Genomic DNA, 23,645 nt, shown 5'->3' with positions numbered 1-23,645 from the left:
GTGACAAAACAATACTACCAAGTTACCAAAACCAGTCGTATTGTTTATAAAGAAAAGTTGAATAATCGAAGAACGTACTTCGATGACATGATCATAAGATTCACTTGTTACACAACGGCCAATAGGTATGATTTATATGAGTTCTTCTACCTACAGTCTTTTGTAGGAATCTGGGTGGAGTCGGCTGATGTGGCGTGTTGACACGCTAGAATTTAAAAAAAAAAAAAAAGACAAAAGCAAAAAATGAAAGAAAATAAATCAATCCAAGAACACGCACAGTTCATTGAAGCGCACAAAGCCTTCGTCCAGAGTTTTTTTTTTCCCAAACTTCATCGCAAACATAGAGAATTTTTGTGACAGTTGCAGATCTGTTGTTTGCGAAAGAAATGAATTTCTCCGTTAGATCGATGAGGGTTTTTTTTTTTTTTCATTTTTTTGAGTTCTTCTCCATTTTTTTATGTAGATTTTGTCAAATGGGATTTCCACGATGGTGGATTTTTTCCTTTTATGTTTTATTTGTTTCCTTCGTATGGGATTTCCATGGTAGTACTGGATTTCTTTTTCATTTTTTCCTTCATTTTTGTTTTCTTCAAATGGGATTTCAATAGTTGTGGGTTTCTTTGGTTTTTGGAAAACTGTAAATGCAGTGTCTTCAACCTTCATCTTTTTCCTTCAAATAGATTTCTACAGGGGTTTTTTTTTTTTTGGAAAACTGTAAATGAATGGAATTTCCTTCAATTTTACTTTTTATTTTATTATTATTTTTTTTTATCACTACAACCCTCAGTTTCAGCATCCCATTAATATCCATGTAGACGATTGCTAGACGCCAACTGACTGTTTAAGGAGACGTTTGGATTTAAAGATGATTTGAGATGATTTGAGATGAGTTGAGATGAATTGTGAATAATAATGAGATGAATTATGAATAGTAATAAGATTTGTGAGTTAAAATTATTGAATAGTAATAAATAGTAGTAAGATGAGTTGAGATGAACTGAGATGATTTACGAATCCAAACGTCTCCTTAGAGTTTTCCGATTTATGTATACATGGGTATTGAAAATTTTTATTCTCGTAGTATAAATATTATATAATTATTTTTAAAAATTTAAATAAATTTAAGATTTATAAAAAAAAATTAATTTTTTAATTATAAATCCCACAATTTTTTTTTTATTTTTTTCCTCCACGTAGCATTAGTCATTATTATATATAAATTTTGAAAAATTCTATTTATAAAGTGAATAATACACTTATAATAATATTTATATAACATAATTTAATTTAAAAAAGAAAAAATGTTAGTTTGTCTTCTCACTTTGCTCACTTATTTTGACTTCTTGTGTATTTAATTCTTTTTTTACTTAATAATTAAGAAAATAATTTTCAATATATTAGTGTATTTTTATTTTTAAAACATATTTAAATATATTAAAAATATGAAAAGAAAAATTAAAAAAAACACACATTTAACTTAACGGTCAAATTGAGTAGGCTACTCTGAGTTGAAGAGTAATCCGACTCTTTACAAAATAAATTTAAAAATAAATTATTTAAATTTTAGGGTACGTTTTGATCCTAAACACATCTCAATTTATCATTATAATTTTTTTAAATTTCAACGCAAAATATAATAAATAATTTAATTTTTTTAAATTTTAAAATAATAATAATATTAAAAAATATTTTAATATTTTATATACTAGACAGCGAATTTCAAAAAGAAAAACTCATGAATTCTCTGCCAAATCAGTTCTCTCTCCCTTTTCCTTCAGTTAGCACTACTCAACTAGTGATTGTTTTATTTTAAAAAAAATAGTGTTCATCGCAACTGGATTGGCCGACCATCAAATCAGACAAGTTGACTGGCCCAGCCAGTCGCGTCCTTCCAAGTAACGGCTAGCTCCACCCCCTGTAGCCGGTCCGAGTGCACCCCACCACCCCAACGGTCACATTTGCCTTGTAAATATTCTGATCGCAACGTTTCGAACTCTTCTCCCTTTATATAATCCTTAAAGTCTCTCAGAAACCTTAGCAGTCAATCATCGTAAACACAACACGCAAGCACAGGAATTGATCATCTTCGTCCTTCGATTTCCGAAGATGCATAGGCTTCTTATATTTTATATGTTTGTTCTGTGTGTGTCACGCTCTGGCATGGTACAAGCAGACAATGCGCCTGCTCCTTCACCGAAGCCAACGACGTCGACGCCACCAACGAAGTCGCCTTCTCCGTCCATTTCTCCAGCGACTTCACCGACCACTTCTTCTGCCGTTTCTCCGGTGACTACTCCGCCATCCCCTTCAAAGTCTCCAACTTTATCTCCGCCTACGCCCACTCCGGGAGCTCCTGCGCCGGTGTCGAATCCGCCGGCGAAATCCCCGTCTATTTCCCCTGAAAAATCTCCGGCAAGTCCCCCGAAGGCCGTCGTTTCTCCGAGCACGAGTCCCTCGCCGACTGGGTCTTCTCCAGTTCCGTCTCCTGCACAGGTTTTGTCCCCAAGTTCAACCCCCATGAGCCCCCCAGAAACTACTCCGGTCGGGGCACCGAAAACTGCGGAGGTTCCGGCAAATGGTCCCACTCCCGAGGCATCGGCAAACATCCCATCGAGTTCCGCGACTCCGGCGGAGTCACCTGCAGTTTTTCCATCTAGCAGTAGCCCTCCAAGTCCGGTGCCATCGAGTTTATCCCCAGAGACTGCACAAGGACCGGTCAGTGACGAGTCAGCTTCGGACTCGAAGAGCGGGGCACGGGTCATTTTGAGTGGCTTGAGTATCATAGCCGCTTTGGCATTCTAATCTTTCAATTTTCATTTGTTTTGGGGTTTATTATTCTGTCCCTTCCTATTATTCTCATTCATATTTATATTTCCCAGTATTTCCTAAAACGTAGTTGTATTTTTAGAATGATAAATATTCTTTAATTCTCTCTTAACTTCTAAGGATGATATAATTATATTATGCTATCATACTCCGAGCAAATTTGATTTTTATTTTTTGTTTTTTTTTAGATTGATACTGAATTTTATGACCGATAAAGACATTCTTGCTACATTCTTGTTCTGCACAAATGCCGCGCAAAACACATCACACCAGAGGTAGAAGAAGAGATACATATATCTTGTCTAAAAAAATGTATTGCAAACTGATTTTACATAGCTCTTTTTTATTGTGAATTTGTATGTTTAAGAAAGAAAAATGATCCTATATTGTTATATATATAAGGGTTGTGCTGTGCATCAGCCGGAAGCCGCAACACACCACACTGATTTTGTTTTTTTTTTACTCAATCCACTGAGTGTGCGGCGGCTTCAACAAGCAGTAGGTTGATACTTATATTCTCTCTATATATAAATAGAGTACGCAAATATCAAACATTTCTTTTAAAAATAACACATAAAAAAAAGTTAATTTTTTAGACCATATTATTTTTTAAAGAAATATACGATTCTTGACCCACAATAAGAATTGTACTACATATAAGTCTCACACTCTATACAATTTAAAAAATATATATGATTTTACTTTTTTATCAGAACATGAGGCATGAAAATATGAAACATGATGGGGTAAAATAATAAATTCACATATTTATAAGTGATGTTGTATAAGGATTAATCCACATAATATGACATATAATGATTGAAAATTATTTATTATATTTTATTTGTAGAGTAATTATTTGATATCACGTCAAAATATATCTAATGAATAAGATAAATGATTTGTACAAATTTCAAATAAATAAGTCTTGTAATTTCTTTGTGAAAAAATGTATCACGCTTTGTTACTTGTCTATTTTGAAACCTTTATTTAACTTTACTTCACGAATAATAATAAATAATAATTTTTTTTTGTAAGATTTATGCTATTTATCGAAGAGTAATGTTATACAACTTCTCAAATTTTTACACACTATATTTTTTAAAATTTTTAAATTTTTTTTGAATTTATTTTTTTAACAATAATTTAATTCTTTTATTTATTATTCATATATCCGAGATTTGATAACATAACAAAAATAATAAAAATTAAAAAAATATAATATATAAAAATTATATAAATAATTAGAGATTGTATCGATAATTTCCTAATAAGAAAATAATAATAAATAAATAAATAATGCGTAGTATAAAGAAGATGAACAGATTTTTATTTTTATAAATATTTTATCGAACCAGTGTTACGTTAGCAATCCCAGGATTACGCCTTGCAGAGATAGAAAGTAGAAACGAAAAGAACAGAAAAGAAGCCAGAAAATTCATACATTTTCTCACCACTTTCCAGACTAGGGTCACTCTCTTTCTCTCTCTCTCTCTCTCTCAAAGACCGAGTATCTTCACCTGGTAAGATCTCGTACCCAATCTGCTTGTTTTGCTGTGTATGTTCACTGAAAATGCTTCCGTTTGAATCTTGAAACACTCACACCTCAACCAACTGCACCAAATTTGTAGAAAACGGAAAAAAAGTCAACGTTTCTTTTGAAAAACCCTAAAAGAAACGATGGATGAAGGTTCGGGAGGGTTCGGGGAGGGCGCGGATCAGATGGATCAGTTCCATCGTAACGAGGCGATCTCGGCGGTTGCCGACGAGGGTTTCCTTGGCGAAGAGGATGAAGATTACGAGGATTTGTACAACGACGTGAATGTCGGGGAAGGGTTTTTACAATCTCTGAGAAAGGGCGAAGAATTAGGGTTAAGAAATGAGGAGGAGGAGAATAAGAAGAAAGAGTCGTTGCCGAGGGCAGCACCGGATCAGCACGCTGTATCCATACCGGGCGTTGGTGAGGGTAGTGGTAATGGTGGTGGTGGGGATGTTGGTGAGGTTAGGCTTTCTGGGTTTCAGAGTGATCAAGGGTTTAGAGGGAATGTGGTCAAGGGTACGGTTGGATCGGGGAGTGGTGGGATTAGGGTTGAGTTAGGGCAAGGGGGAATAACGAGTAAGATGAATGAGGTTGAGGAACAAAGTGGGAATAATATTACTTCAGGGGTTCAAGGTATCGTTGGGGGGCAGCAATCACATGGTGGCGGTGCAGTTAATGTAGGGAGTGTGGGGAATGGGGCTTTGGTGAGGCACACTGGTGTAGGGAGTGTGGGGAATGGGGCTTTGGTGAGGCACACTGGTGGAGGAGGAAATGTGAATGGGATTGGTGGTGATGGGGTTGCAAATAGTGGTGGTAGTGGTGTTGGTGTAGGAGGAGGAGGTGGAGCTGGTGGTATTGGCGGTGTTGGAGGTGGGGGAACGACACTGTTTGTGGGTGATTTGCATTGGTGGACTACAGATGCGGAATTGGAATCGGAGTTGTGCAAGTATGGACGGGTAAAGGAGGTGAAGTTTTTTGAAGAGAAAGCGAGTGGGAAATCAAAAGGGTATTGCCAGGTTGAGTTTTATGACCCAGCTGCAGCGACCACATGTAAGGAGGGGATGAATGGGCACATGTTTAATGGTAGGCCATGTGTTGTTGCATTTGCATCGCCATTTAGTGTTAAGAGAATGGGGGAGGCTCAAGTGAATCGAAACCAACAGATGACACAAGCTGCTCAAGCAAGAAGGGGGCCTAATGATGTTCCAGGAAAGCCCAGTGGGAGCAACAATGGATCAAGCGGGAATTATCAAGGTGGGGATAATAATAACAATAGAGGTTATGGGAGAGGGAATTGGGGAAGAGGTAATGCACAGGGGGGAATGGGGAATAGAGGGCCAGCTGGGCCCATGAGGAATAGGGGTGGTGGGATGGGTGGGATGGGTGGGAGAGGTATAATGGGAAATGGCGGTAATGGGTTTGGTCAGGGTATTGGTGCAACCCCACCTTTGTTGCATCCTCAGTCTATGATGGGTCAGGCTTTTGATCCAGCATTTGGTGGGCATATGGGGAGAATGGGTGGCTATGGAGGCTTTCCAGGTGCTCCAACGCCTCCATTCTCCGGGATTTTGTCTTCGTTCCCCCATGTGGGAGGTGTTGGTTTGCCTGGAGTAGCCCCTCACGTGAATCCGGCATTCTTTGGAAGAGGGATGCCCATGAATGGAATGGGGATGATGCCAACACCAGGCATTGATGGGCCTAACATGGGAATATGGTCAGATCCTGGTATGGGTGGATGGGGTGGCGAGGAGCATGGTGGTGGGAGAGCTGGAGAGTCTAGTTATGGGGAGGAAGCTGCATCTGACCATCAATATGGTGAGGTTAGTCATGATAGAGCAGGTAGGCCAAATGCTGTGAAGGAAAAGGATAGAGGTTCAGAAAGGGACTGGTCTGGATCTTCTGATAGAAGGTATCGAGATGATAGAGATCCAGGTTATGATAGGGAAATGCCTAGAGAAAAAGATATGGACCATGACCATGACTGGTCAGAAAGAAGGAGCCGTGATGATAGAGATATTGGTCGAGAACGGGATAGAGAGCGTGACCGGAATCAAGAGCGCTCCCGGGATCGAGAGCGCTCCCGGGATCGGGATCGGGATCGTGACCGTGACCGTGACCGTGACCGTGAGAGGGATCGTGATAGAGAGCATGACCGTGACAGGTGCAGAGAAGACAAAGAGAGGCAGGCAGATCATCATAGGTCCAGGGACCAAGAAGTGGAGCACGAGGATGAATGGGAAAGAGGTCGGTCTTCAAGGACTCACAGCAAGTCACGGTTATCACAAGAGGAAAGACGTTCAAGATCAAGGGATGCTGATTATGGGAAGAGACGGAGGCTTACCTCCGAATAATGGATCTTATGCTTCTTATTTTGGCTGCTATCCATCAACAAAGGAAAGGCACAGAAATATAACTAACTTTGGATTCATTATGCTCATTTAGACTCTCTTTCAAGTGGTGTTCATGGGTCCTTGATTTGTTAAGCCGCTTGTTCTCACCTCATTGCTTTAAATTTCTTGATTGCTTCCTCACCATAGAAGCATGGTTTCATTATAGCACGAAGAAATGTAAGCTCTCGAAATTCTGTTTCTTTTACTTTTTACATTATTTGTTGAAAGTGCTCTTGAATCTCCTTTGAATGTATCATGCCTGTGCTGTCATGCATTTAATATTGTTGTTACTCGTATGGTGGCTTTTGAACTAGTCAGCTATAAGTATGCTCCCAATATGATGCTAGTCTTTGCTTTTTGTGATATTTTGTACTGTCAGTCTGTCATTTTGTTTGCTGCAATAACTGTAGGAGCTCACAAACCAGTGCGAAACTTTCACAATATGCGTACTTTAATTTTTCACAGTATCTTTTAAATGCCTTCACTAAGTTATAGCTTCTGTCATCTCCTGTCTCAGCTATAACTTAGAAGGATTGGTGTATTTGTTAAGTTCCTATCAAGTTCCTGCTTTTTTAAGTTTGCCTTCTTTAGTTCAATGACAAGTTATTTAATTTTGGTTTCATTTGAAAAAGTACTTTGACTCATTTAGCTGCTTGAGAGGATGAGATAGTTTCGAATGTAATATATTAGAACTTCATTTTGCTTTTTATGATTATTTTGGGTTAATAATTAAGACAGAATTATTCATCAATGTTTTTTATGGCAAGATTTTTGTTGTTTTTTATGCGTACTTTTCTGATGTTTTGTGTCTCTGAGCAAGACCCGATGACTATTTTCCCACATGGGACATGGAATGCCATTCAACTATTGTTTACCAAAAATATGATGATTGTTAGTTTCAACGTGCAGTTTTAAATTGAAGAATTGTTTGTAGGGTGCTTCTGATTTCGTTGGGCTATGGTGCTCCACAATCACTAGTAACTTTTTCAGGATTGACCATGGTCACGCTACTATAGTTGCTTAACCTAGTAAATTTCCTAGCCACTATGTTACTGATTTGTTGTTGCTTTACTCTAGTAATAAGGGATTGTTATTACTTCTCCTTTACAATTTACCATTTTTAAGAGTTGGCATGCCAAGTGGAAATGCGTTTCTTGCCTAATTCTTTGTTTCATAGGTTGAAGGGCGATAATGGGGAACTGAAGCAGTTAAGCAGATGTTGGGGTTGCCTTGGAGATATAGAGGACTTCTATGGGGGGAGAGAATGCATGGTGTTTCCCCTTTGCCTGATTGATGTAGCAGTCGGAGCCCTTCTTTTAATTTTTTAGCTTTCTTTCCAATTATGTTTTAGTTCTTTAGAACTTGTCGAAACCGATGTTGTTGTTGATGATCATGTCTTCAAATTGCTGTAGTCTGAAATGTGGTAGATTACGTTAGATTTGATGTATGAATGGTGATGTAGTAGGATTAGCTCATAGAACGTTGGTAATGTGCCCTTTTAAAATTGTATTTTAGTTGTATCCTCTTAACCCCTCTTTTTTGTTTCGAGAGAATACCGTGTTAAGTTAACCATGCAATTTTTTTTTTAAAGTTGTAGAGTACTAACTATCCAATTAATGCAATCATTTTTACCCAGAGAGTTGTACAGTAAATTGTCTTTGTACGTAGATATATATATATATATATATGTATATATATTGAAGCTTGATTGAATTTTAATAATGTGCACAATTGTTGCTTCTTGCCCCCTTTTTATGCTTTTTAGGTATTTTGTTTCTTCTTCGCAAGTTATTGCGAAACTTCCATTCAGCACATAAAAATGCACCTTAGTTTGTGCTCAGAAAAAAGAGGGAGAAAATATTAGTTGAATAAATTGAATTATTTATTATATTTTGTGTAGAAAATTAAAAAAATTATAATGATTATATAAGATGAGATAGTGTGCCTTTAACGTTCTCGGACATGTCAGTAAAACTATCATGAATTTGACGGTGTTATATTATTCTCGGAATAACTTGGGGGCAATATTATTCGGAGATCTGAAAAGTGGGATTTTGGTGTGTTGGAACTTAGAATCATATGGCAGCTATGTTCTCTGGTTATTTTGTTGTCCATATGGAAGGGAATGTCGCTCACAGATTCCTTACTTCTTGTTTTCGAGACCCTGAGAATAGAAGAACACGACCAATCTAGTGGTCTAAACTCTTGTGGACGTGTCATGTCACCATCTCATCTCAAGTCAGGAAACTCCACAACTATTTCGTTTATATTGCACAAATTACAGAATAAACATAAAAATTCTTAATTTGAGAGTTCGCTAAACGAGATCAAGGATCTTGTGGTTAGGACACTGTCCTGAACATTTATCTAAAGGCCTAAACTAATCCCTATTCAGTCGAGTTGAACTTGAACTTGGGCCATCATGCCGCCCCCCATTTGACAAATAAAGGAGAGGGTAGATTTATAAATAAAATATTCGTATTTCTTTGAACTTTGGGTTTCCCACTACTCCAAGCTAATCATGCTGTGGCCCAGTTTTTTTTTTTTTTTTTTTTTGGTATTAAGAAATAAAAGCTATGCGGCATAGTGTTGTGGTTGACTGTGTCACAGAACCATATTGAAAGCTCGGAGAATTTGCAGCTTCAATTTGCATGAAAAGGAAATTCGTATTTTGTTTGAGTTGTGCTACACAGAAGCCTCACATTCTATACATCCACTTAAAAATATGTGATTTTACTTTTTTATCCTCATCTTTCATATTGAATTCAATATAAAATATGAGGATAAAAAAATAAAATCACATATTCTTAAGTGGGTGTGCAGGGTGTGGGGTTTATGTTTAGAATTTTTCATTTTGTTTTTAACTTTTTATATAATTATAATAAATTTCATAACTATAATAAAGTCTACTTGTTTTGTTAACTATAATATGAAACTTGTATATATGTTCCACTTCCCTTCTATAGAAGATGGTTTAGAAATGAACTTACCATTGATATTTGATTGAGGTTGCATTCTAATAATTTAAGAAAAGATATGAAGAGAAAAAAAATCTATAGTTTTAATGGAATTCCAAAGCAAACAAGAGAGGATAGATGAGAGGAAACCACATATAAGAAATAAAAAAGAGTACTACTTTGCACATATTCTCATGGAAATCACATCTCAAACCTTATGATTCACAATCACAATCATCAATCCATATCCTTTTGTTTTCACAATATAACTAAATTAGAAGAAACCTGAACTATATTTATCTACACTTTACATACAACCTCTTGTAACCTTAAATTCAATCTCTACCCCATATTTACAAAAACAAAAATCCGAAAGGATTCAAGATTGGAGAAAAGAAAAATTCTTTTCATCAGTCACTATTCACTATCTTATACTTTATAAAAAACATTCTCATACACTATTAGAAAAAAAAAATATAAATATAAAATATGAAAATAAATACTCATACACTATTAGAAAAAAAAAATATAAATATAAAATATGAAAATAAATAGTGACTGATGAGTAAAATTTATTTTTAAAAAAAACACATATAAATTCATAAAAAGCTCTATTACAGTGGAGTTGCCCTCACTTGGATATATATTTAAAATGTTTGATAAATAGCTTAAGGGTCCCACATTAACTATTAATGAAAATAATTATCTGGGCCTACCCGTATTCGAACCAGGCCCAACATAACCGGTCCCACTCTTCCCCAACCCGCCAAAACCACTACCGGTAGTACCGATCTGCTGATGAAACCCACTGGAGCCGTACACGTGTCCACCCTGATGCATCATCATTCCCATCCCGCTACTACTCCCATATACCCCGCCACCCCCACCCGGCTGTTCGAACGTACCACCGTTTCCAAAACCCGTCGAGGACGCGCCTCCGGCAGAGGCGTCCTTGTCACGCACCGCCACGCTCTTCTCTCCCTCCATCTCCCTGAACCTCTGCAGGTACACCTTGAGGGGCTCCACGTAGTCCTCGAAGCCGAGGGTGGTCATGGCCCACAGCAGATCGTCGCCGTTGATCGTCTTTCGCTTCTCCCTCTGGCACTTGTCGGATGCCTCGCCGGTGATGAAGCTTATGAACTCCGACACGCACTCTTGCACCGTCTCCTTGGCGTCCTTTGAGATCTTCGCGTTTGCCGGCAGCGCCTTCTTCATGATCCGGCTCACGTTCGCAATCGGCAAGAACCGGTCCTGCTCCCGCGGTGACAGCTCATTGGCCGACGCGTTTCCAGCTCTTTCACCGCCTCCTTCGGACTCGTTGTCTGAGTCCGCCATTTAAACTTGAAGGTTTTTATTGCTGCAGTATGGAGAAAGGTATGAAGAAGTGGAAATTTCTTCACTCTCTCTCTCTCTCTCCCTTTTAGTGAGAGAAAGTGGCCATAATGATAACTTCTTAGATTAATTTTTCATGAAATGAAAGAACTTTTTATCTGTAGAAGAATTAAAAGTACTTTTGAACGCTAAAATTTATACGAAGTTAAGCAAATGAGTCGGCTACTTGCAAATTCTGTCTCTTCTGATAGAAAAATATTGAGAAATCGAAGTCGGTAAGTATTTCAGAATGCAAACTTTGAAACTGCACCGAAAGAGACAGAGGAAGAATCGCCGACGTCGAGGAAAAAAAGAAGAACAAACAAAACAGAGGAAGAATCTACGGTTTTGAGTCGCGAAAGCTCGAGGCTTTGAAGTTGGATGAAATTGCCTGAAAAGAAAGAGATGAGTAGATGAGCGGAGGAGAGGGAAGAAACTAGTTATATTGCTTTAAAACATAGAAAAATTGAGTAGTTTTTTTAGTGCAATGAGAAATTGCAGCATCATGGGACCATCTTACCACTTAAGCCAATGAGAGTTGAGTTTTATAGTTGACTCACTGCAACAATTGCTTAGGAAAACAAACAAAAACTAGCTATACGATTTACGTTTTCAATAAATAAAAAATATTTTAACCACGAGAAATTTTATAAAAATAAATATACAAATTAACGTGACTTGATATAATATGTTAGATTATAAATTTATTTTTATTATAAAATAAATTTAATATATCACATAAAATTTTATCTAATTTATGAATTTAATTATATAATCTCTTCAGGACTATAACACTTTAAAAAATATATATATATATATATATTTTTAATCATGTTCCTATTTGAATGAACGTGGGGATTGTTGTTACCTAGGACATGAAGAGGAGGGTAACATCATGTGGAAAGCGAAACTATGAAGTCATAGCCGTCCCACTTTTTAGATTATTCTTTCTTAAGATAAAGTTTGCTGACCTTTGGTTATTATTAGTAGTAGTGTTAATGGTTGTAATGTTGAATATTTCACCAAAACAGTTGTGCATATTGGCAAAATGGTTCTTGGGTTAAAGACAAATTGCTCCACTTTAAAAGAGTAGTGGAGCACTAATCCAATCTCTAGCAGTAGCAATCAAGACCAAAAGAAAAGAAAAATGTAAAGATAATTAGAGAGATGAGTGGTGGATGGCATATCGTGATTAGTGGGTAATGGTCTTTTAGTTTTAGTGTTAGGACTTATGATTACGTTTCTCTGTGAAAAAAAATTACTGTATGTATGAAGGATTAATATCAACTCATATAATTTAAAAGAAAAAAAAATACTCGGATGTATATTTCCTCAACAATCCATCTCATCCGTTCAATCTTTTGATAAAATAGATCAAGCGAATTTTCATCAATCTCGTGGGTTTGCAAGAAAAAGTTTGAGAAACAACATATCTCGATGATCCTAAAATGGGTCGTTTCATTTTTCTCCCATACCTAAAAGAATAGCTATAAAGTTCTTAATTTGAGCCATTTGTTTGACTATTTTTAACAAAATTAATTACTTTCATGTTGTGCTTTAAACGCCTGCTATTATATTCGTGCTCAGTTCTTTGACAAGCATATGGCTTTTGATCACAAATTCTCTATGGTTTATCTTCTGGTACTTTTCATTCTTGACTTGCGGACCCAACGATCTGATTCACCAAGATTGGACAAGCAATTGCCTAAAAGAATCAATCCAGTGGTTGTGAACATGCAAACAAAGAAATAAAGGTTTAAAAAAGGGGGGCCCCAAATGCTCACCAAATCCAGTGGATCACATTTTTCTCGCTATTATTGACCGAATTCAAGAAGCAACTCCACTTATTGCCATTTTTATTCCTGAACAGAGGCCACCAAACACAAGCAGACTCCAATGAATCAAAGAAGTTAGGAGTAGGACTCACCATATCATATAATTTGGCAATTAAGTACCCAACTTAAAGCAAAGAATAGGAAGACTCACCAAAGACACAGACGCAAGAAAGAATGTGAAACTGAGACTTAAAGGCCGGTCAGTTATATTGAAGTCATGAAATCTCCTACAAATCATGTTCATGTATACATTCAAGCCGCAATCCTACAGAACAGCTCGAGTCCTCTGGCTAATTTCTAGTAATTACTAGTTTGTTTTCTGGCAAATAGTATTCAAACAGTAAATAACAGCCATCTTTATGAAGCGATAGAGTGAGTTAGTACTACATCTGCGCACAACACAAATTATGAAGGAATACATAAATAGCTACACTATTTCAACGCGGTCATGCTCAATCCTATTGTTCAGGTTTCCACCTCTTGGCTGGCAGACTGGTTTTCATCTTTCTCGGCATCGCCTTCTCCATCTTCATCATCATCATCATCTGCCTCATCAGCTAGCTTAGTAAGCTCTTCCTGGATCATGAGCTTTATAGATGACTTTCTTGGGGTGAGATCCGTATCAAACCTTTGAGCTGAGAAATTGTCAGAGTTCTGTTAGCCACCAAGTAATACAAATCTAGGAAGAGATCGATCGATCTCAGCCCATTAATTGCAAAGTTTCTAATGCATCTTCACATGACAAGTTCTTAAAGCAGGGGCCATTGCGTGGTACTATTTGATATCTGCAATTCAAGGAATCAAAAAATACCATGGTAAATATAAATACGAAGATAGCATACCAAGTTGCTTCAGGATATCAGTGAAAGTGGCCTGCAAAATAAAGCAATGCCATTTATTTTAGGGAAGATACAAAACAATTACTCAAAAGAATACAATAAGACACAAAGCTCCACAAAGCCTCTACGAATATCTTTAAGGATCCTCTCAGTTTAATTACCAATATGTAGGAAATAAGGAAAGCTGGCAATGTTGCAACACAACCCATTACCACCTCTTATAACTTGTAAACATCCAATTTTCTCCACTACCTCACCAATCAAAAGCCAGCTTGCTTTATTTATTTTTCTTCTTATGCTTCCACTTTGTAAAGCATGCATTCATGTAATGCAAGAGAAAAGTGTATTGAAATGTTGAAAGAGAAACAACTTTGGAGACAACTTGCAAGGACGTACAAGGCACGATAAACGAGGAAATACATATCCATGCATGGGTTGAGGTATGAAGGTGTGTTAGATTTGTATATGGTCATGCAAAATTAGTTCAACTCCAAACGATGTGAATCTAAACATCTTAGCCGACGGAATTCGCAAGTAGTTCAAAAAGAATTTATGGAAACTCAAAGAAATTCCAATAAGCTTTGAGGCAGGCACTAGAACAAACAACCATAATGGCATGTCCAGCCAACCGTTATAGACAAGAGAGATGCAATATACAACACCAATATCCCACTCATTTTTTTTTTATAAGTAAAAATATTCCCACTCTCATCCCACAATGCTGATGTGGCATTTAGCAATTTAGGATAGCATGTAACATTCTCCTCATAGACAATATAGATATCCTTCTGAGGAGCATCCCAATGCTTCATTCTTTTAGGCTAAATAGGACTCTGGTTGGTATGATTACCAATTTTCCTCAAGTTCAATATAAATTTTCCTTACAACCATCATGGACGATATTGGTATCATCATCTTACCGTATATATTTTATAAATAAAGATTAGCAGCTTACCATATATTTTTTTTCTCAGTTAAAAATAGCAGCTTACCGTATTAAAGTCAACTTCTTTAAGAATTTCGCAAGTTGCATCTCTCAACTCATCATCATTTGGCTTGAGTTTCTCCCCTTTGACCTTGTCCTTCCGTTTAGAAACCCTTTTGCCTGCAATATACCAAAAATCTTACTTTCAAAGCTCAATAATTCCTTCATTTACCTGAGTTAGGATAACATTTACAGCTAATCTGTTAGCAGGCAAGTAGAATAGCAATTTCATTTCTTTATAAATTTTGATTAAAACCACCATGTTTCAGTTCTTCCTACAAAAAAGACCATGAAAGGTATGCAAGCAAGCCCGGAAAAAAAAATAATAACAATAAAGGGAAAGGGGAGAACGTGATTTGTACCAGATTTTTCCCTGGAGGCCGATCTTGCTGGAGTTGAAGTCTTTTCTTTTGCTACTTTTTCATTTTTCCTCTTCCTTGAGAACACCTTTGGATTTGAACCATTGTCATCGTCAACCTTGGAGCGTTTGGAAGATGATTTGTTGGGTGTTTTTTTGGGAGCTGTATTGGATTTATTAGGAACCGTGATTTTCTTGGATTTAGCTTTCCCAGCAGACTCCTTTCTTGATGATGTTTTAGAACTTCGTTTGTGTTTAACTTTCCCCACATCCTCTTCAGATTCATCTTCAGAACCAGTTTTCTCCTCATTTTCAGAATGCTCAGAAACCTCATCCTTGGATTTTTCCGGAACACCATTTTCATTATCTTCCTCTTCATTTTCTTCATCCTCTTCTTTTTCCTCTTCAGATTCATCTTCCGCTTCAATTGAACTCTTTTTCTCCTCCATTTTTGATGTCTCCTCAGTCGTTATCCGGTTCTGGAGAAAATGCGACAAAAATGAAGTTTCTTATGTAAGGTTTCATTTTTATGTTTCTTTTTAGATCGTTGGATATATACAGTTTAGTTATTCTCAAGGAGTCGGAACTCCATAAATGACCAAGCATATTTAGGATGAGCATAGTCTTCGCTTACTCCAGTAATAAGAGCTTCAAAAATTGTAATGATACAAGATGTGGATTAGGTTAGGGACCACGTATGATAATAGAAGCAATAAAGAAGAAGTGGAACCACTGGTTGTGGACGCCTTCTTGTCCCACTAAAATCCTAGATGCAGGTATTACTGGAAAATGAAGAATATTAATGGACCACAACCACATAATCAAATTAGCAAGATCCATAGTCCGAGGGGATTATAGATATATATCATGACACCCCATATGATAAGGATGGGAGTAGCTGGTGAATAAAATCATACGTTGCTTGGGAATGAGAAGTTGTTGCTCTTTATAAGGTTCCAATGAGATTTCAATTATATCAATGATTAGTCATTTTGGAGTATAGGTCATGTGATTTGGGTCTTCCATTAGGGCGTTACAAAATGGTATCAGAGCCTATCCCAACTAGAAATGTGGGACTTGAGCCGTGCCACTTACAACGGACAGACCCAATGAGGACGTTGGGAATTTAAGGGAAAATATTGTGATACCTCATATGATAAGGATAAGGGTAGGTGATGAATGAGATTTACATTGCTTGGGAAGGAAAACTTTCTGCTCTTTATAAGGTTCCAATGTGGCTCCAATTGTATTATTGACTAGTCCTTTTGGAGTATAGGTCATGTGGTTTGTGCCTTCTATTGGAGCGTTACATATATATATATGATAAGTTTGTATGGAGGAATTATATTCACAAAAATAGCCATGTAACTAAGTGCAAGCTTAGAGAGCCTCATGCCTAAGGCCAAGGAACAGAGGACTTCTCATTTAAGCTCTTACAAGATCAATAGATAAATAGAGAACATCCTATTATTCACTTGTACAAGCGCATGATTGACCACACAGGCAAGGCAATATAGCAGGAAAAAGGGGGAAAATGACGGAAAATGTTGAAAAAAAATGAAGAAACATCTCAATATATATTCCGCCTGCTCAAAACAGCAATAGATCACCCAATAAAGAGTGATTTACCAATTAAACTATATTGCTTTAAATCAATCATATTCTAGTGTATGAGAATAATACCTTGGCCGATCGCTTTGACACTGCATTTCCAGACAATGAACTTCCTCTAACCACTCTCTTCCGCTTTTTGCTGGCCTTACTTGACTAATAGGCATAAAAAGAAACAAATACCAAAAAAAAAGAGTCTGACATCCATTGCAAAAAAGCAATGCTTTGTAAAAATGGAAATCCAGTGGAGAATAGGTGCAAGGTAAACAAACCTTCTCTTTTTCTGCAAGAAGCACAGCAGTTGTAGCATAAGGGGCCACCAAAAATTCTATCAGCTTTGCAACAATGTCTTCCTGCATGCGTACTTCAAGTCATTAAAACAATTTTTTTTATCGGTAAATATGAATTTTATTGAAAAAGGCAAAGCCGAGTACATGGGACATATACAAGAGCAACGCCTATGCATGGGTGTCTAAATATACAAGGAAATCATGTATGTTCATGCCATTAAAGTCTATTACAATCGACCAATGGAATAAAGTTTGATGAAAAAAAGTTCTAAGCTCGTCCATTGTCCTTTCACGATCATTCCTCTCTATCCAGATGCACCACCATAGACATATCACTTGAGAAGTGAAGCTTTAAGAACATTAAAGGTAGCTTTTAAACGCATGCTGCAAATTTACACTCATAGGAGCCTTGGTTTCATTAGGAAATAATTAAACTGAGATTAAACCCTGCAACCAAATTGTGGAGGTGAGATTGACACATCATTGAAGCTATCTGATTAACCTATTCACATGTTGTTTGCAGGGGCATGAAATACAAGGGTGGTTAATACTGCCTTTGTTAACTAATTTACAAAGTACACTAAACAACCAAATATTTCCAGCAACTAAAGACTAACTAATTCATTTAGTAAAAGATTTGATGCATAAAACAGGGCTGAAAAACAAAGTTATTCAGCCAGAAGTACATTCCAGACTCAACATGCAACAGTAGTAAATCAACGAACCTTTCTTGTAGTAGCCTTGGCAATTGGTATGTCAAGCACATCACAGAATTCCAACAACTTCTCTTTGTTGCACTTGTCAAATTTCTCTTTAACTTTGATCATCTGCTTTTCCTGTAAAAGTGAAAAAAAAAAAAATTTCATAGGTAAAAAGTGAAAAAACTCGCAAAAATGGAATCTCAGAAAGATCAAGTCTACCACGCTAAAGCTTGCTATCACAGCTCATACAAAGGATGGACGTTCTTTTGCATAGATAAATCCTTTACCTCATTTTCATGCCACACAAAACCAGAAAACCGAGATATATTATTCTTAACCTGAACTGCCTGCAAAAATGAAAGTTGAAATTTACACAGAAGCAAGATTGGTGTAGTTAATGGTAACATAAAAAAAATCCAATATATTTCCTTAAGTACATCCTCATTACCAACTAGAAAGGTGGAAAACAGAAAGCCATAAGTACATACAGAAGCAACACTAAAGCCTTCACAATATGCATTACCTTCCCTCTCCTGCCAAATAGAATTGTATGAAGCAGTTTGAAACTATCATCAGTCTTTCTTCTTGATAGCTTGAATGCCACTATAGGAGAAAAAAACACTCAAGTTCACTATTATCATCCTTGTCTTAAAACAGGTATATCTAGAAATTAAAAAGCCTGATCAAATACAGAAAAATCAAAATAATGATAAGCAGCATAAATGACTTAATATCAGCTTAAAACAATAATAAAATGGATTTGTACATTTTTTTTTTTTTTGATAAGTTAATATGGATTTGTACATACCATTAGGTATATCTTTCAGCGGGGTACCACGGCCCTGCAATTTCAAATGTACATTATAGAGAGGAAAAAACAGGAAAACTGCAATTCAAATTGTATGGTATAAAAACTAAACTAAAAAGAAACACCTTCTCAATTTGGAATTCCTTGACTGCTTCTTTTTCAATCGATGCCACCAGCCTTTCAACTGATTTCCTCTCACGTACAGGGCGGTCAGTAGCAGGAGTCCTTGGCTCTGGATCCTTCTTTTCTTCAACTTCCTTTGTCTTCTCTTTTACTTTCTCTTCACTCTTCCCTTTCCCACGCTTCTTTGACCCTTTTGCTGCCTTACTCTCTGCCTTCTCTTCATCCTTGTCTTCTTTCTTCTCGTCCACATCAGTCTTTCCCTCCGCCTCGTCCTTGGCTCCATCCTTTGCTTCAGTTGCCTCTTTTTCATTTGGACTAGCATCTTCTTCCATTGCCTCTGTTTTCTGTTCCTCCGTTTCTTCCTTTTCTGTTTCTTCTTTGCTTTCCTTGTCTTCATTTACTTCTGTGTCTTCATCCATTTTCGCAGTCTCTGACTTATCAATTTTCTTATCTTCTTCCATTTCTTTTATTCCATTTTGCTCCTCTTTCTTCTCAGTTGCAGCTTTAACCATTTTCTCTGGCAGACTAGTCCCATTTGCTACTGTCCCAGTCACCATATTCTCCTCACCCATAATCAACTTAAGTCGAAGCAAATGCTCCAACAGCAAGCACCTTTCCTCCCCCTCCAAAGGAAACTTGCACAGATCGGACAACAAAATAACTGCAGTTAGGGGGAAAAAACATTCACTATGAGCCATGGTTGAAGTCTAGAGAGCAGGGCAGTTGAATAAACACGATCATTCGTCAGCATTGCCCTAAATATTGATATTTCAAGACAACAATAATTTTGGATTGTATTAATATGACATTTCGTGACTGGCTCCATCAAGTTGTGGTGCAATCTCAACCCTTAGAACCAAATTACTAACACATTGTTTATCCATCAAGGAGTGCACTCAATGTAATGATTTAAAAAATTAAAATCATTTCAATGTCCGAACTTGCAGGAACCTAACTTGCAAGTTTCCATTTTTCCATATAGAATAAAGTTTTGCAAGCTTGTCGAATTAAACGAACCACAGTTGCCAAAAAAAGGGGGACCCACAGAGTTCAAATTTAACTTAATTTGAAGATCCGCTACAGTGAATAACTGAATTCCATCAAAATCACTTCCAAGGAAAAAACATAAAATTTACGAGGGTATGATAGCAGCCAGTGTGCATTGAAGTAAGAATTGTATATAGGCTTAACAAACCAACCCCTAACAAGATCCGGAAAGAAAGTCAGAAACACGAATATAACCACCAAAGAGCGAGAAACAATAACACAACATAGGATTGACAGATAAAACAGTAAAAACAAACCAAATTAAAGCAAAATTAACATAAAAATGACTATTAAATTATTAATACACAAAAACAAAGAGGAATAATAATAATAATAATTCAAATCTTTAACTTGCGTGCAGCTTTAAGAAGTGTATAACTCAGCAAAAGCAGACCTCAAAGTGAAACAATATCAAATCCCAACTCAATCTCTCTGTGTTTATGCATTTTCTCGTCAACCAAACAGAAGTGGATACCAAATTCACAAATAAAACGGTTAAAAAAAAAAACCAGAAATCGAGACGAAAAGGGACAAAATTATACAGAGAACCGTTTACGAACCCTAAGCCCTGAACCGCAAAGTCCGTAGCTGATCACGTCGTGAAGCAAAAGAATAATCATTTAACGGAAATTAATGAAACTAATTGAGAGAAAGTTAGAAGATTGAAACTTACAGAGATTTTGGGATATTGTTTTTTGGTGAAATTGAAGCCTGTTGAACAGAGGTGGTCTCCGACTGTGTGCACTCCCTCTCACTGTTTCTCTCCGAGTCTAGGGAACATTTTCTGCTTCGGTCTCGCGCTCTCTCTCTGTCTCTCTCTCACTCAAAGTTGGGGTATTTTCGGGATTTAAGGTAGCTCGGACGTCAAATCCGGAATTAAAATGCAGATAAATGCCACGCAGGATTTCAGTGTCAGAACTGGGTTTGGAAGTTTGAAAAAACGGAAAGAGGACAGACGATTTAGATGGTGTTTGGACACTGTATGTCAGATCTAACGGCCCTTATTGATAATCGGTTGAAAACTCCGGAGCATCTTGGATTGGTGGGACCCATTGTGTGGGTCTGTAGCTGGGTCCCATGTGAAAGTACGGTCAGCAGTTAGGAGCATCATTGAAAACTGTAGATTATATTTTCCGGTTTTTGTTTTTATATAAATATTTTGACAACAAATCTATTTAAAAAAAATAAAAATAAATAGATGAAATTGTATATAAAAAAACAATTTTCTATATATAAAAATAAATAAGCTGTAGATTACCACAGTTTGGCACAGAATATTTATGTATATAAAATACGAGAACACTACTAATATGTAGATGAAATTGCTCATCGTAATCTTGTTTTCTAAAATTATATCAGTTGGGCGATGAGTTATTCCTTTTTTTGGACTTTATAGTTTGTTCTTAATATAAGCTAGCCACAGGAGTCGAGGCCTTGCAAAAAATTTGGGCAGTTGTGTTTCCATTTAACCCCTCTGTGATATCCCATGTTATAAAAATAAAAAGTAAAAATAAAAAATTATTACTTTTTATAAGATTTTAATTATATTATTAATTAATCCTTTAAAATATAAACCATATAGTTAAAGGCGTTACACCCTCCCTCTCTCTGTAAAGTATTATTCATTTCTGTGTTTTGATCTCAATTAGAAATTCAATAATTTTCTCTTTAAAATCTCTTATTTTCACATTTTCTGTTTGAGAATACAAATATTTTTATAAATTATTTTTATTATTATTCACAATTTCACAAAGACAATCCTCGAGGGATAAATTTTTCCGTGGAAAGTAGATTACAAGATTGAGTTAAACAAACAGAGCCTTAAAAATGGTGCCTATATACGCGCATCATGGGAAGGAAGTTGGAAGATGAAAAATGAGAGAAGAAAGGAACAAAACAAATATCGAGATCTCATTCATTGAAAAGACATTAATTAATGCGAGTACTGGGATTCCCATCCTCCACAGAAAGAATGATTATTTTACTTTGCTCGTGTCTGCTAATATATGTAACAAAGGCATGATAAAGTTGCAACTTTTTTATACTTTAGTGCATACAAAAGGGATTTTAAAAGGCAACGCTCTAGGCATGCTCAACTTGTGAAAGTCAAGCCTCATGCCTTGTAGAAAAAAAGCCAAGCTGTAAATGGAAAAGCAGAAATTCTCTTACCATAAAGAAAAAAACACAAAAACCTACTATCCCTTTATCTCAACCCTACCATTGAGATCAAAATTCTATTGACCTCTTCACAATGCTCTAACTCAAGCTTCAATCTCTAACCTTGAACACTTGATGGAGCCCATTGAAAGATCAATCTCGATCAAGTTTTCTTCCTCATTCATCTCGTTGATCTCTGCCAAGAGCTCCATTAAGCCCTGTTGTTCGAAAACGGAGTCTGGCAAGAGCCCGGGCAAATCGGACTGTAGCTTTAATTGCTTTGGCTCCCCTTCAAGGCCACCGGACTTGCTGACCGGTAGGGATATTTCAATGAGGCTATCATCATCTTCATCAGAAACCGAAACATCTGAGATTGCTGCACTTTGTTCCATATAGTTGGAACTGATCCTCAAATCGAGATCAAAGCTTCCACCTAAAATGGAGTCATTGCTGCTTTCACTGTCTGATGAAAAGAGAATATCCGAGGGTGATTCAACTTGGTACTCATGATGCATCAGACCAACTTCATTTTTTTGGACCGCCTCAGTCTGAGTAGAGGTTTCTAGTGGTAGCTGAAGTTTCTCTCCCACTTCTTTTCCATGCAGGTTTTTCTGGCCGCAGTTGAGACCGGCCTGATGATCATCTTGGACACTATTCTCATCCAAAACCACCTTTTTCCTTTTGAATGTGACGATGAGCAGGGTTGATAGAACCAAAATTGGAATGGTAACAAGGAATGGATGGAACCCAAAACTTAGAAAGTAAGTGAAAACTAAACAAGGAACAAGGGCTGCAATGCATAGCCATAAGGGTCTGGAAAAGCACAACGAGGAACAGATTCGTTTCTCAGCTGTTTTTGCCATGGCATACATCGATCGATCAAAGAAGGGTTACAAAAAGAGGCCGATGAAAGAAGGGTACTTGGACGGCTAAAAGTAGAACGCAAGATTATATATAGTAAATATTTTTCAAGGGTTTTCAGAAAAGACTTCTAGGTCATGAGCTAAAAAGTTTTGGAGCAAAAACGTCTCAAACGTTGATTATAATTTATGCTGCTCACGTATTAAGAAAGGGGCGGAAAACAGATCAAACAGGTGAGTGCTGACGAATCAGTCAGAAGTAGAAAGATCATGTGAAAAATATCATTAATTTGACCGGCATCCATTTACCTGATGATCTGAGCTTCAAGGAAAAAAAATCACTGGCTGTTTTCTCCCACACCAAACAGTTTGTTCTTATCCGCAACTGATTCTCTTGAAGAAAGCAAAACCAGCCTTGTTTCCCATTATCATTTTCACGAGCTCGATCAAAGCCTTGGAATTACCAAATGCATGCATGTGAAACACAACACATCTCTGCTCCCCACATGGCATACACAACGTCGAGAGACCCTTCAAAACAAAACCCAGTTACAGAAATGAGAATTCTATAATCTATATACAGTAGAACTTGCAGGAGGCAGAAAAATATTTGTATATATCCCCTCGTCGCTAATTACTTTTCACCTTCTTGATCTTTCCACGAGCAAACAAATTAAAACCCACTCACAGTATAAACGCACTCACAAAGTTGAGTTCAAAATTTCCTTCAAAATCACCTTTCTAGTTAACAATTAAAATTTCGCGGCATACAAACATCAATTCAACACCTTTCTTTCTTTGTTTTTTCCTTTTGGTTTCGAGTAAAAAAAAAAAAACCTTAGCAGAAATACAATTTAGTGCTAGACACGAAATAATTGCAGTACCCCAGCAATTTTGTCAGTACTCAGAAAACTAATTATAAACTGTAACAGTTCTGAGTAATGATG

General features: G+C 36.8%; 4 protein-coding genes across 6 annotated transcripts; 1 reads left to right on the top strand and 3 right to left on the bottom strand.

Annotated features, from left to right (window-relative positions):
• The first annotated feature begins 4,189 nt into the window (after nt 1–4,189).
• LOC108985299 (uncharacterized PE-PGRS family protein PE_PGRS54-like) lies at nt 4,190–8,391 on the top strand. Of its 2 annotated transcripts, XM_018957561.1 has the most exons (3): nt 4,190–4,349; nt 4,458–6,933; nt 7,934–8,391. In XM_018957561.1, the coding sequence occupies exon 2, from the start codon at nt 4,507–4,509 to the stop codon at nt 6,715–6,717; it is 2,211 nt and encodes a 736-aa protein (XP_018813106.1). In that variant the 5' UTR covers nt 4,190–4,349; nt 4,458–4,506; the 3' UTR covers nt 6,718–6,933; nt 7,934–8,391. The 2 variants fall into 2 exon arrangements, with proteins under 2 accessions (XP_018813106.1, XP_018813098.1); XM_018957553.1 differs by having other exon boundaries at nt 4,190–6,933.
• Nucleotides 8,392–10,284: 1,893 nt separating this feature from the next.
• Nucleotides 10,285–11,539, bottom strand: LOC108985290 (nuclear transcription factor Y subunit B-3-like). The gene has a single exon (XM_018957541.2). The coding sequence runs from the start codon at nt 11,046–11,048 to the stop codon at nt 10,416–10,418; it is 633 nt and encodes a 210-aa protein (XP_018813086.1). The 5' UTR covers nt 11,049–11,539; the 3' UTR covers nt 10,285–10,415.
• A 1,553-nt stretch (nt 11,540–13,092) lies between these two features.
• LOC108985278 (DNA ligase 1-like) lies at nt 13,093–20,517 on the bottom strand. Its single transcript, XM_018957514.2, has 12 exons — nt 20,355–20,517; nt 18,637–19,295; nt 18,512–18,545; nt 18,227–18,306; nt 17,991–18,050; nt 17,728–17,838; nt 16,985–17,065; nt 16,785–16,868; nt 15,106–15,580; nt 14,751–14,863; nt 13,762–13,792; nt 13,093–13,554 (listed from the first exon to the last, which is right to left on the bottom strand). The coding sequence occupies exons 2-12, from the start codon at nt 19,204–19,206 to the stop codon at nt 13,385–13,387; spliced, it is 1,809 nt and encodes a 602-aa protein (XP_018813059.1). The 5' UTR covers nt 19,207–19,295; nt 20,355–20,517; the 3' UTR covers nt 13,093–13,384.
• Nucleotides 20,518–21,580: 1,063 nt separating this feature from the next.
• On the bottom strand, nt 21,581–23,451 carry LOC108985259. 2 transcript variants are annotated; one of them, XM_018957484.2, is made up of 2 exons: nt 23,436–23,451; nt 21,581–23,229 (listed from the first exon to the last, which is right to left on the bottom strand). In XM_018957484.2, the coding sequence occupies exon 2, from the start codon at nt 22,708–22,710 to the stop codon at nt 21,943–21,945; it is 768 nt and encodes a 255-aa protein (XP_018813029.1). In that variant the 5' UTR covers nt 22,711–23,229; nt 23,436–23,451; the 3' UTR covers nt 21,581–21,942. The 2 variants fall into 2 exon arrangements, with proteins under 2 accessions (XP_018813029.1, XP_018813021.1); XM_018957476.2 differs by lacking the exon at nt 23,436–23,451 and adding an exon at nt 23,344–23,418.
• Nucleotides 23,452–23,645: the final 194 nt, after the last annotated feature.

Source organism: Juglans regia, chromosome 2 (genome assembly GCF_001411555.2).
Source record: "Juglans regia cultivar Chandler chromosome 2, Walnut 2.0, whole genome shotgun sequence".
NCBI lineage: Eukaryota > Viridiplantae > Streptophyta > Magnoliopsida > Fagales > Juglandaceae > Juglans > Juglans regia.
The sequence above is the reverse complement of the archived record's forward strand: the minus strand, read 5'-3'. Positions and strand labels throughout refer to the sequence as shown.

Excerpts from the sequence above, each read along its gene's own strand:
- LOC108985299 (XM_018957561.1), top strand. The coding sequence starts at position 4,507 with ATGGATGAAGGTTCGGGAGGGTTCGGGGAGGGCGCGGATCAGATGGAT.
- LOC108985290 (XM_018957541.2), bottom strand. The coding sequence starts at position 11,048 with ATGGCGGACTCAGACAACGAGTCCGAAGGAGGCGGTGAAAGAGCTGGA.
- LOC108985278 (XM_018957514.2), bottom strand. The coding sequence starts at position 19,206 with ATGGGTGAGGAGAATATGGTGACTGGGACAGTAGCAAATGGGACTAGT. Across the intron at positions 18,307-18,511 it reads GCTGAAAGATATACCTAATG|TGGCATTCAAGCTATCAAGA; the intron begins GTATGTACAAAT and ends TTTCTCCTATAG. Across the intron at positions 15,581-16,784 it reads TGTCAAAGCGATCGGCCAAG|AACCGGATAACGACTGAGGA; the intron begins GTATTATTCTCA and ends CATTTTCTCCAG.
- LOC108985259 (XM_018957484.2), bottom strand. The coding sequence starts at position 22,710 with ATGTATGCCATGGCAAAAACAGCTGAGAAACGAATCTGTTCCTCGTTG.